The 12,130-nt window shown below is 36.6% G+C and overlaps 1 protein-coding gene across 1 annotated transcript in view; it reads right to left on the reverse strand.

Moving 5' to 3' along the window:
- TAF4B (TATA-box binding protein associated factor 4b) overlaps window positions 1–12,130 on the reverse strand; it is a 117,198-nt gene that overhangs the window by 93,007 nt on the left and 12,061 nt on the right. Inside the window, exons 3-7 of the mRNA XM_036914257.2 lie at window positions 11,183–11,290; window positions 7,213–7,374; window positions 6,988–7,110; window positions 4,008–4,097; window positions 840–1,439 (exon numbers count right to left, since the gene is read on the reverse strand). Coding sequence (XP_036770152.2) covers window positions 840–1,439; window positions 4,008–4,097; window positions 6,988–7,110; window positions 7,213–7,374; window positions 11,183–11,290 — 1,083 coding nt within the window. The remainder of the gene's footprint in view (window positions 1–839; window positions 1,440–4,007; window positions 4,098–6,987; window positions 7,111–7,212; window positions 7,375–11,182; window positions 11,291–12,130) is intronic.

Genomic DNA, 12,130 nt, shown 5'->3' on the forward strand with positions numbered 1-12,130 from the left:
ACTAAGTTACCAAAGGCAAAGGGACTGGGGAGGGTAGGTGGGAAGGAAGGGATAAGGGGGAAAATGGGGCATTATGATTAGCACACATAATGTGGGGGTTGGGGGAGCATGGGAAAGGCAGTGTATACAGAGAAGACAAGTAATGATTCTATAGCATCTTACTACGCTGATGGACAGTGACTGTAGTGGCGTAAGTGGGGGGGACCTGATAATGGGGGGAGTCTAGTAACCACAATGTTGTTCAAGTAATTTTACATTAATGATATCAAAATAAAAAAATTAAAAAAAATAATTGAATCTGCATCTCATCTTGAAGAAATAGTCAAAACAGAATAAAGGGCATTCTGCAAAATTACTAGCCTGGACTCTTAAAATATTACAACATAATGAGCAACCATGAGACTACAGAGCTGTTCAAAATTAAAGAAGCCTAAAGAGAAGGTAAATGTAATATGCAGTTCTTTATTAGAAACATCAGAAAAATAATAGGCATAAAGGCCATTGTTGGGACAACTGGGAAAATAGTACACTAATAATAACTTCCCATGTGTGACAGTAAGTATGCTATGGCTGTGCTTAAAAAAAATCCTTTTCCTTAAGCGATACAAAATACTTAGGGGGAATGTCATGATCTCTGCAACTAACTCTCAAATGGTCAGGAAAAAATTTGTGTGTGTGTTTGTGTATATACAGAGGGGGAGGGACAAAGCGGATGTGGTGTAACATCAATGACTGGTCTAACTAGGTCAAGGGAACACAGTTCATTTTTCTAGGCTGCCAGTTTCCTGAATGTTTAAAATTCTAATAGGAAATTGAAGAAGAAATGAAATGTTACTCACTAGCTGTTTGACTTTAACTGCCTGTGGAATACCAGCTGGTTGGGAAAGGATAGGGCCCAGCTGTGCAAGTTTCATCTGGATGGGAGCACCAACTACAGGCTTGTCAGATGCGGTCCTGGCAGCAGTGACCGCGGGTTTCACCGACGGGAGACACACAGCTGCTGTGGAGGTTTCTGCAAAGGCTACGGACGGAAGCGCCAGAGTTACCGCTGCACCTGGGACACCTGGCCTTTCAGGCTGCAGAGACACTGCCGTCACTGTGTTTTGTATGGATGTCACAAGTGGTTTTGGAGTCTGAAGTAAAACAGTTCCAGCAGCCGTTCCTCCAGGGACAGCAGCTGGACCAACAGAATGAAGGGTCGCAACTCCAGGTTTTGCTCTCACAGGACCAGCATGTGAATTCAGTGTGGGCGTTGCTGCTCCAGAAACCAGGATGGGCTTCTCTGACTGAATGGAGGAGACCGTGGTTGTCAGCACAGGGGCAACGGCTACTGCTGCGGTGCAGCTAGCAATGGTCATCTCGCTGGAAGTCCGCTGAACACACTGCTGAATAAAGCTCTGGGTGTTGGGTATAAGTTGTCGTAAGGCAATCACACTTTTCTAGAAAGGGCAGAAGAACAAAACACTGGTGACTAAACCGATTACCTACCAGTAAAACTAGCTACTTTGTATTTCATATCTTTACAGCATAAAATAAATCAAAAGTATTTCAAGTGTTTCAGTTGAGGAAATCTGGTATCATTTACTTATATCTTGTCAACATCCAGGAATACAATTTAAAGTCCAAAAGTTCTCTGTTTTTCAATACAAAATTATTTTCTCAGTATTAAACTTTTTATATATCTCAATATTAATTTGGTACAATAAACACTGTATATCATCCTTGTTTGCATTCATCTAAACCCCATACTAGATCACTAATAACTTCAGTTTCTGTAAGTTTGTTTATATAAAAGCAGAATCTAAAAAAAAAAGTTTTGCTAAGTAACTTTCAAACTTTGGATAGAAATTATCTTTACATCAAATAAAGTTAGTACAAACAAGTTCAATTTCTTTTAATTGAGCTACAATATTTTCTGACTGGATTTTAAATTGGTGTCTATCTTTGTATCCTGCTGAGAGTGTAAAGACAGTTCAAACTGAAAAGTAGATAGTTCTGCCTTTTCATCCTGGTGGGTTTTTGTTTTTGTTTCTGGGTAAGAAAAAAACATGAAAAAGCAGGTAGAAAGTAGGTTATCTGTCAGCAAATGTATGGGATCTTTGGGAAGATCTCCTTGTTGTGACACTTTCAGTCAGACTACCTTTCCTTACAGTTATTTTCTTTACTTTTTTTAAAACTAAAAACAATTGAGAATATTCTCATCTGCAGATGGTTTCAACTATTATATAAATAGTAACTAAGGAAAGTAAGAAGCGGAAAGTCTCTCATAACCTTTTTCCAGATTTAAAAAATGGTAGAAAACAAGCTGCTTTGACAATACATGAACAAATGAGGTGATCTGATTAATTAGATTAAAGCTACAAATCTAAGGTAAGGGGAAAAAATTTGTTTTCCTGAGAAAAACAAATTGGAAAGAAATGTTAAAGTAATAGGATGCAGAGAGACAACAACACAAAATGTATGTCTGAATTATCTCTTGATCACACAGCCAGAGTTAAGCTTAAATGTTGAATTCTGCATTTCTATGCACCATCCTAACTCCCAAAAGCTCTCAAGGATGAGAAAAAAAAAAAATCCTCAAGAACAAAGTGTAAGGACTACTAGGAACTCAGAAAACAGACAACAAGTGCAAATACTTCACGGTAATAGTTGGCAACTTAACGGTTATGTTACCTAGCAATGTCAGATAGACTAAATTCTGGACCTATGTGTTTGAACAAAAGCAGACGATTTTAACAGTGTTCTCGTAAAATACTGTACTATCTAGCACCTATTCTCAAAAGACTGACAGAAAATTAAATGCAAACAATGCAAATTAAAGGAAAGTATCTAGCAAAGCATAAAACACATAGCAGGTGCTTCCTAATACCCCTCTTTCTGTCCCAGTGTCTCCAGTGAGTATGAAATACAATCTCAAACAAGTTGACAACGTCCTGTGTAGCACCTATAGCTCACAGAAACTCTGCCCAGAAAGGGATCCAAGGAAGAACTGCCTCTAATTTCTCGGTCAAGGGGCTCTTCCACAAACAGGGCACTAGTCATTTGATAGTACCCACTGGGCTGACCCTTTAACCCTCCTTTCCCCAGACCAAGTCTTCTCTGGCTAAAACATTCTCAGTTTCTTCAGGTACACTTTGTATGACACAACTGGCACCCTCCTGAGGGCAGTTCCCACTATTTTAATATCCTTCTTAAAGTGTGGTGTCCCACCTTCTTTCCCACTCTTCTTTCATGAGGCAGTCAAAAGGAGTCTTCCACTATGAAGCCTCTTTCATCTCCCCAGACAAATAAGTCATATTTTTCTACAGGCAACTCTTTATTCCATTATTTCAAAATTTATGGGATGAGTATCTGGTTCACTATAATCCCAGGTCTTTAATGACTTCATAAATTTTGACTCCTTTTCAGCTTCTGAGTATCCAAAAGGTACATGCACACACATATATATATATGTACACATATACATATGTAACATATAATACATGATATAATATATAACTGCATATTTTTAGTCTGCCAAATCAAGCTCTTGTTAACAAAGATTGTTCTCCATCAAAATTCTATGTAATTCAGTAGATCTTAGATGAGTATGCATACTAACAATATAAATTAATTTTTAAAAAATAACAGCTTTCCCACTAAATTTGGCACTTATGTGGTTTATTATTTCTAAGAGGATATGAGTCATTAGGAGAAAGTTGTCATTAGGACCCTATTTAAAAAAATAAAAAGTCAAGAATCTTTGAGGACACAAACATTAAACAATATAATCATTAAGTTATGCTCATGAATGAGATGTTACTTCTGTTTTCCCAATATGTTCCAATCCAAATTCCGATCCTAGAATATGGACTAGGATCGTGCTTTGTAGATTAAAACAGCTATGAGAGGTTTCTCCTATTGTTGGTATTCTCACATTAAAATGCTGTCATATTGAAATAGTCAGGTCTTTAATTTTTCTTTCAGTTATTTAAAGTAATTTAATCCAAATAATCACAGGACTCTACCTTAAGAAAAGGAACGAGGTGAGGCTGAGGTGAAGACTTGAGCTCAATGTACAGTTGCCTGGTAAATTCTTCTGCTTCAATTTTTGCATCCTGAGGAATAGAGAAAGAAAAACACTTTTAGGTCTACAAATATTTTAAAAGAGAAGAAGTGTGTAACTCATGATTACAGACATAGCAAGCTTTGAACAGTGATGAAGTCCACCATTAAATGGGACCTTTTTTCCCTTTTTTTTCCACATCACCTGTAACATGAATAAACAGAGATAATCTGTTCATATAGAATACAATGGGAGGATAAGTCTTTTTTTTTTAAGATTCTAGTAAGCAAAGTAAGAGAAGAGCTAGCTGACTGAGTAAGGTGATAGTATTTAGTCTATTAATAACAATTAAGAAATGAAGACACAGCAGTCCTAAATTTCTCAGTGTAGGGAATAGGGCGTCATTCAGTTTGGAGGCCTTGGATCTTTTTGTTTTACTTTTTCAATTTTTAAATTAGCTTAACCAATAGTAGATTGTATTTTCAGAATGCTATTACAGGGCCATAATAATAGACAGGAAACCTTCCATACTGCTTGGAACTCTAAGCATTTCAGGGGTCTATGTGGTCTAAATTATTTTCACATTAATACTGATTTTGTTTCAGCCTTTTTCACTGTGCTAAGATTTGCACTTACAGTACAAATGCAATAATGGGTAAAACCGCTGACAAAAAGGACAACACTGACAAAGTGGAATTGTTGTCATCATACTACCTTGTAATGCACTTGTAATTTTTTGTAAAAAACAAAAACTAGAGCCAGTTTCATTTTTAAATGTCCTCAGCAAAGCAGTAAAAATTAACTTCACTACACAGCCCCCTTCCAGTAGACACATCTTTAATATTATGTGTGAAAAAATGGGAACCACACACAAGAGCAGTCCAACCTAAGATGCTCAAGGGAAGTACTTTGTGGCTGAGTTCTAGCTGAACTAGCTCCTTTTTATCATTTACTGTAAAGAACAAACCAACTGGTTATTCAGACTTGGGCATTTGACAGACATTTTCTCAAAACAAGAAATAAACCACCCCTGTCACTGTAAGGAAAACAACTGACAGTGTTTGCTGCTAATGACAAAAATTAGAGCTCTCAATCCAAAATTAAAATTTTGGAAAATTTGTTTTTCCTCCTGAGCTTGATTTGACAGCTTCCCGGTATTTAAAGAATTTTCTGACATTATTGGTGAGATTACAAGTGTGATTTTTTGTTATCTTAAATAACATATCTGACATTTGGAGGATCTGTGTAGCTCTATTTTCCCACTATTTTCCCGATGACCAAGTGCATGCTGTTACAAAAATCACACACAGGGGAAAGGCCCAGGCAGAGCACAAGACAAACCCGTGGGCCATGAAGAGTGTCCACAACTAGCTGGAGAAAAGCTCTTCAGATGCTTAACTTTTCCAGCCACCTCTGCATGGGACCAAATATTCTCCAAATAGTTCAATCAAAGTAATTTATACCACAAAACAGATGAAATGCAGAAGCAGGTAAGAAAATCTGGCTCTTCTCTACTGGGACAAATATAAAGAGATTTGCAAAAATGTAAAGCAATGGCACTCTTTTCACTTGATGTTTTTGATTTGGAAACTATAGTTTTCATTTAAATGTTTTTTATGTTAACATGTGATGTGTTAATTGTTATTTTAAAATAAATAAGTAAAAAAAATTCTTTTTTACTTTCTCACTCTTAATCCAAACACCACAAAAATAAAATGGCTTTGAGAATCCTCAATTTTTAAGAATATAAAGGTATCGTAAGATCAAAATGTTTGATTATTGCTATTTGCTGTTTAAGCTAAGTAGACCTAAAGCCAGAAGGGATATTTGATTAATTCCTGACTGCTCCTAGCTGTCCACAAAATGAACATAAATTCTTTGTACTTAAAATTTTTAATGTTTTAACATCTTCCTTTCCATCATGCTTCTCCATTTAGAATAGAGTATTCATTCCATCTCAGAGAAACAAGCTACTAGACTACCTTTCAAAACCATCATGCCTTGAAAATAGATCAAAAGATCAATGTTTACTTTCAAAAAGATGTTAAAAACTTATTTATATGACTTATAATTTTAAATATCTAAAATAGTTTTCACAAATGGAAAACCATTTCAAATGTGCTCTACTTGTAATGAATTATAGGTAGCATAAAAAAAGTAGTAAAGAAGGTATTTTAATATTTATAAACTGTGCTTGTTTTCCAGTATACTATTTGAAATATATACATTTTCTGTCAGGAAAAAGTGATCATTCTTGTATGAAGAAATACACAAAATTTCTCATTATGTGGTCTGAGGAATCTGTAGATTTTAGTAGTTCAAAGAATCCAAAAATTACATTTTTCTGTTGCTGCCTCACCGTGTGTCTTAGGCATATACATGCAACCAATATTTGCTAACTTCCACCTTCACCCACTTTAATGTATCTGAACATTTTACCTGAAAGAGGATGTAAGAAACCAAGGATGTATAATTTGATGGCTATAGGACACAGCATCTTGGCGCCTATAATAACCTCAAAGATCATAGCATTTACTCTCCTCTCTTATAGAGGAGGAGGAAAATGAGATCTAAGAAGGTTAACTTACTTCTACATGCCCCCAAGTTTGTTGCCTGGACATACAAAACTGAATTTCATTATCTGTTGATAGCCTAGCTTTCTGGTATTTACAATTCTAATAACAACTTTTTATTTGACCATATAGTCAACTTCCTCACCAAGGCCCTTTTTAGACTAAGGGAAGCAGGACTGGCATCCAGAAGGTAATATACATTCTATTTATTTATTCTAAAATTTATAATCATTACAAAGCTTACTAAAAGCAAAAGCAAACTTTATCAAAAAATTCATTTAAAATCAACCTCATTTAAAAATATTTCCCATTTTAAACATGTTCTGTGTATTCTTACAGAGCTTTCAAGATTTTATAGTACTAACTTACCAAAAGCTGTTCCACCAGCTTCTTCACATTCTGTCCCATTTCTGGGGACTGTGATCCACTACATGCTAGTTTTATTAACATTGCAAGGAAGTTCTTACATTTCTTCACATTTTCTAGCATCGTCTAAATATAGAAATACAAACACACACAAAAGTTAGCTAGGAAGTAAAATTCAAGAAAATTTGTAAAGAGCTGTATTCATGTAAAGTCTAAGTGAGAGCTTACTGGAGAAAGGTCAGTCTGAGAGGCTGCCAAGTCCTCTGCCTTGAGATCGGGCTCATTTGAGGGAGCAGGTGATGCTCCCAGACTCGAAGGCTTTAGGGTAGTTACAGTAGTCAACGGCTTTACCGGAGTAACTGTGACAACATTGGTTGGCACTGCCACAGACTGAAATTAAAAATAGTACACATTGAGAGACGTATCACTATGATATGGACCCTAGTAGGGCCTCACTTCATGCTTTTCAGAGTACAAGTAGATCTTGACATCTTTGCTTTTATGTTATATATACTCTGTTAATCAGTAGATCTGTGTTTCATTCTCACCCTACCTACCTACTTTTTTCACTGACACCTACTGACTGATTTCAGACATGTGACTTGATCCTCCTAACCTTCTCATTACTGTCTGTAAAAAAAAAGCACCACTGTTTGTGAAAAACAGTGCTGAGCACAGTTCCTCACAAAATATTATTAATACAACTCCAAAAAGTGTTTGAAATAGTATGTCTGAATATGAAAATATAGAATTTCTTGTTCTCTAATTTTGTGTTTCTCAAATATAACTCAGAAATATCTACTGATCATCTTATAGTCAGAAAAGCTTTTAGCTATTAGACTAAGTTTAATTAGACTCTTTGAGTAAGCATAACAAATACTACAAAATGTGTTATTTTCACACTGAAAGAATTTTGGTTGTTTTCTTCCACGCTCTTTTGAAATGAAGTGTGATCACAGCTCCACCTGCAGGATAAAAAGTTTAATACAAAAAATCACAAGTCGGGTAATAAACAACAAAATTGACATAGAGCAACAATCTCAATTTACAGACAAATACTACAAGTTACAGAACATGAGTAAAGTTGAAAAGTGGGGGAGAGAACGGTATTTACAATTCATACAGAAAACTGAACATTGTACCATTTTAATTCAAACACTTGTGTTCCGCAGGCAGAGAACACAGAAAGGTCAGATTGCTATCACCTTCAAGATAATTTCCTTATCTAACAATCAAAATAAGTGAATTAAAACTTACACCAAAATTTCCCACTTTAGAAAGACTGAAGCATATATTGAACAAGAATATTTTGAGGGTAAAAATGAGAAGAAATTAAAAACACTGATTAATGGTGAAGACTAGAACTAATGATGAAATGTTAAGCAAAAATGGTGAAATCAAAAACTGCACGTAAGTTAGTACAATTCTCAGAAATATAAATGGATCTCAAAAGTAACAATGAAAATGGAGTTTCTTCCCCATTCCTTTCCTTAGCACTGCTGCCCAAGGACAACAACTGTGCAGTTTCCTCTGAATCCTTTTGGAGATTTTCTAATAAACCTCTTTAGGTTTATGTACAGTAAATAATTACAATACTCTTTCTTCAGTGAGTCTACTTTATACCCTTGCATTAAATTTTCATACTACTATATTTAAGACTGTTATCTGGAATTCTGCCTAATAATTATGATTACCTTTTAGGACTAATGGAAGGGGCTCCCAGGGGCAGTATTATCCCTCTCTTGGAGCAAAATAAGGCCCAATGACAGGTAGGCTCAGAGCAGAAGGAACACTTAGGCATTTCTATTTTCCTTTTCAATATTTTATTGTCTTCAGTACAAAATCCATCCTTCATAATTCTTTCTAATATAGCTACTACCTGTACCTTAGCAGATACCCGCACCGTCCATGCCAATTCCACCTCTTCAGAGGTATGGAGAAGTACACAAATCTGGTCTTTATCTAAGTAATCCCACCGCAATAATGGATGGACCGTCTTAAGCTCAGTCATGACTCTCAGATTCTAGACCAGCCAATGGTATTTTCATGTTCTGCAAGACTGCACTAGTATTGGGTAGGCCAGCCTGGGGAACAGGAGAGGAAAGAGCTGGGGAATATGTGACATAAATTCATGAAAATCATACAGATAGAGCCAGCAAAATAGAAGTATTCACATTTAGCAAACCAAATTGCATTTCAAGGAGAGTTGTTTTCTATACCTGTCCGAAAGAACAATCACTTTGGGTTTATTCATATTTAATTAGAAATACTAATTCTAAATCCAATCATTTGCACAATAGATACCAAACAATGGGCCAAGTTATGTCTTCATCATCAAATACAACATAAAACAAAAATTGCAAACTAGTTCCATTGTTATGTTTACCAGACCATTACCACATTCCAAGACATTTTAAACAAATAAGGTATCTATTAATAAGTAAATACTTTCAAAATTTCTTAATATACACATTTGTCTTTATAGTCAAATGGCCAAGTGCAAAGAGTTCTATCTTCTCTCATTGCTAAGTTCTAGAACCCTTATTTCCAAGAAATGCCTAAAACTGAAATGCTTTAACCCACAAAGTGGACACATAATATTATCAACCTTATTGTTTGATGACCCTATCTTTAGCCTACCACTGAGGATTTGATCAGAGGGTTTAATCTACAGCATGGGCTATGACATAACATGGTACAAGATACATTCTTTACACAGCATAGGAAGTGCAACAGTGATCCCAAGACCATGGAACTCACAGACCGCATCACACGTGGCATGCCCCAGAAGCTGTGGGCCTAGGAGTGCCGGTGAAGTGCAGACTCAGGACCAATACTCTCTGAAGATGGAACTTCATCCTCCACCCTCCAGATTCAATGTACTCACTGAATCAAAAAGTTCTACATAATACTATGTCCCCAACAGGACAAATACATGATGAACTAAGATATATATGAGTAAAAAGATGAGCGGATCTATTTATCATCAGCCCAAACAACTGCTGGGGGATGCTGCTCCCCATTTCTCCTCACAGGGAGCACACTTTGACCAAAGGACATAACAAAGTCCCTATAATCTAGACTCTGTGGCTGCCTCTTGGGCACTTCAGACTTCAGATTTCTTGTGTCAAGGGACCAGTAGAAAAAAGAAGAGCCATTATCATGACAGGCGCAACTGACCTGACATTGGAATAGGTACAATGGAGGCCAAGAGGTGTGTGTGGTAAATCCACCTAAGTATCTCTTGGTATTTCCTTGCCAATTGTGATAAATGGACAAATGCAGCAACTCTTTCCTCAAAAGAACATAATGATTAGGACCTCAGATCCCACTGGTATGATGGTCTGGTCACACTACTAGTTAAGCTACAAAGACGAACTGAGTTGGGAGATAAGGGTGAGAAGAATCAAGAATGAATAGAGAAGGCCTTACGGATGCAGCTGTAAGGACTGTAATACACCCTACTAACCACCTCTTCCTTGTTTCCCCAAGGAATAAATCCACTGGAATCCCAGAAGAGCTGGTCTCCAACATGTATGAGGAAGTAGATCCCAGCAATGCAAGGAATAGACTGAGATACACCATCACAAGGAGAGATTTCCACTGTCTTGGCTGTTGGGAATGCTATTAGACATTCAATTATCAGTTCCTTCAGGGTTTGCCTCAGCTACAGAGAATTACCTTGCCCAAGAGCACAACTATCCCCAGAAAGTCTATGTCCAACGACTGATCACAGAGGGGATAATTAGGGCCCAGCAGATCATGTGGCACACAGTGGAACAACTCTGACAGACCATATTTGCTCCAAAGTTCTCTACGAGGCTGGCTGAGGCTTTACTGGATCTACCTCTAGTCTGAACTCACTCACCGTCCTTCCACTGGTATTGATCCCTAATAAACATTCCATATGGCAAAATTCTATCCCAGCACCTGCTTCTAGGCACTGTGACATATGGCTATTAAATGCATTTGTATTAATTTAATACATCTAAGTAAAACCAATACTCCGAGACTCTACACCATGTTTACCTGTGTTTCCCACACCTCCGCAGATTGCTAAGTGTCATCATACATCACTGAATTGCAACTTCAGTGTCAGAAGGTCAGCAACTCAACATCTGGCAGGAAATAGCTACATAATGAGGAAAGATGAAAGAACCGGCAGTGCACCCAGGCCCACAAGTCAGCCGCCACTTACTTGTGCTGAGGAAAGCTCTGGCACAGTGGCCACCACGGTGGTTCCTACTTGGGTCAGTTTTTTAACAGGTCCCGCTGTCACTTTGTTGATTAACTGTGAACTAGAATTCTGCGGTTGGGGGAGATAATACAGAGTCATCAGCATTAGTAATTTAATATTAGTTAGTACTACAGCAAAACATTAGAACACTTTACTAAGTGTTTACAAAGAAAGTAAAGTTCTTTGTTACAACTGGCTTTATGACCTTTGGGATTTTTACCCACTATCTACTATGAACCTAAATGGTCCACTGGCCAGATGACACTCGTTTCATATTCATAAAGAGGCAACTAATTAAACAAATGAATATCACAGTATTTCAGCACTGAAATATTGAACTTTACTCTTTGGTTAATACAGAAAACACAGCTTCTTATTTAATATCCAATTATAAACAAAATCCTTCTACTAACCTATCTTCTCAACCCATAGCAGTTAGCTAAAGCAAAATAACTAGAAGAGGAAAGAGCAGCTACATTGGCAGATACAGCAGAACAGAAAATGACTGGTTGAAAAACTAAAATCAAATTAGGAGGGTACAAAACCAGGGGGCGGAGGTGGTTGGGATAACTGGGAGAGGAGGTTATACCACAAAATACAATATAGTCTTTCATTAAGATGAATGAGCCTGGCTCATCAAGAAAGTGCTATACTACCTTCAGCATTTTCTGGTTAACCAAAGATGCCGATAAAAACATTTTTTTAACTCTGGCACATAAGATAACTTTCAGTTACCTAGAAATATTATCATGTATGTAAAATACATCATTTTCTAACACAGCCAAATTAATGAAATACTACAGCAGACTTCTGAATTTTTTTAACAGTAATTTCTGTAAGGTATGGATAAAAATGAATATTATAAACCATAGCATTAATATCTTACCATAAATTAAAATTGAAACAGAC

The sequence above is a fragment of the Manis pentadactyla genome, chromosome 6, assembly GCF_030020395.1.
Source record: "Manis pentadactyla isolate mManPen7 chromosome 6, mManPen7.hap1, whole genome shotgun sequence".
In the NCBI taxonomy this organism is placed as follows: domain Eukaryota; kingdom Metazoa; phylum Chordata; class Mammalia; order Pholidota; family Manidae; genus Manis; species Manis pentadactyla.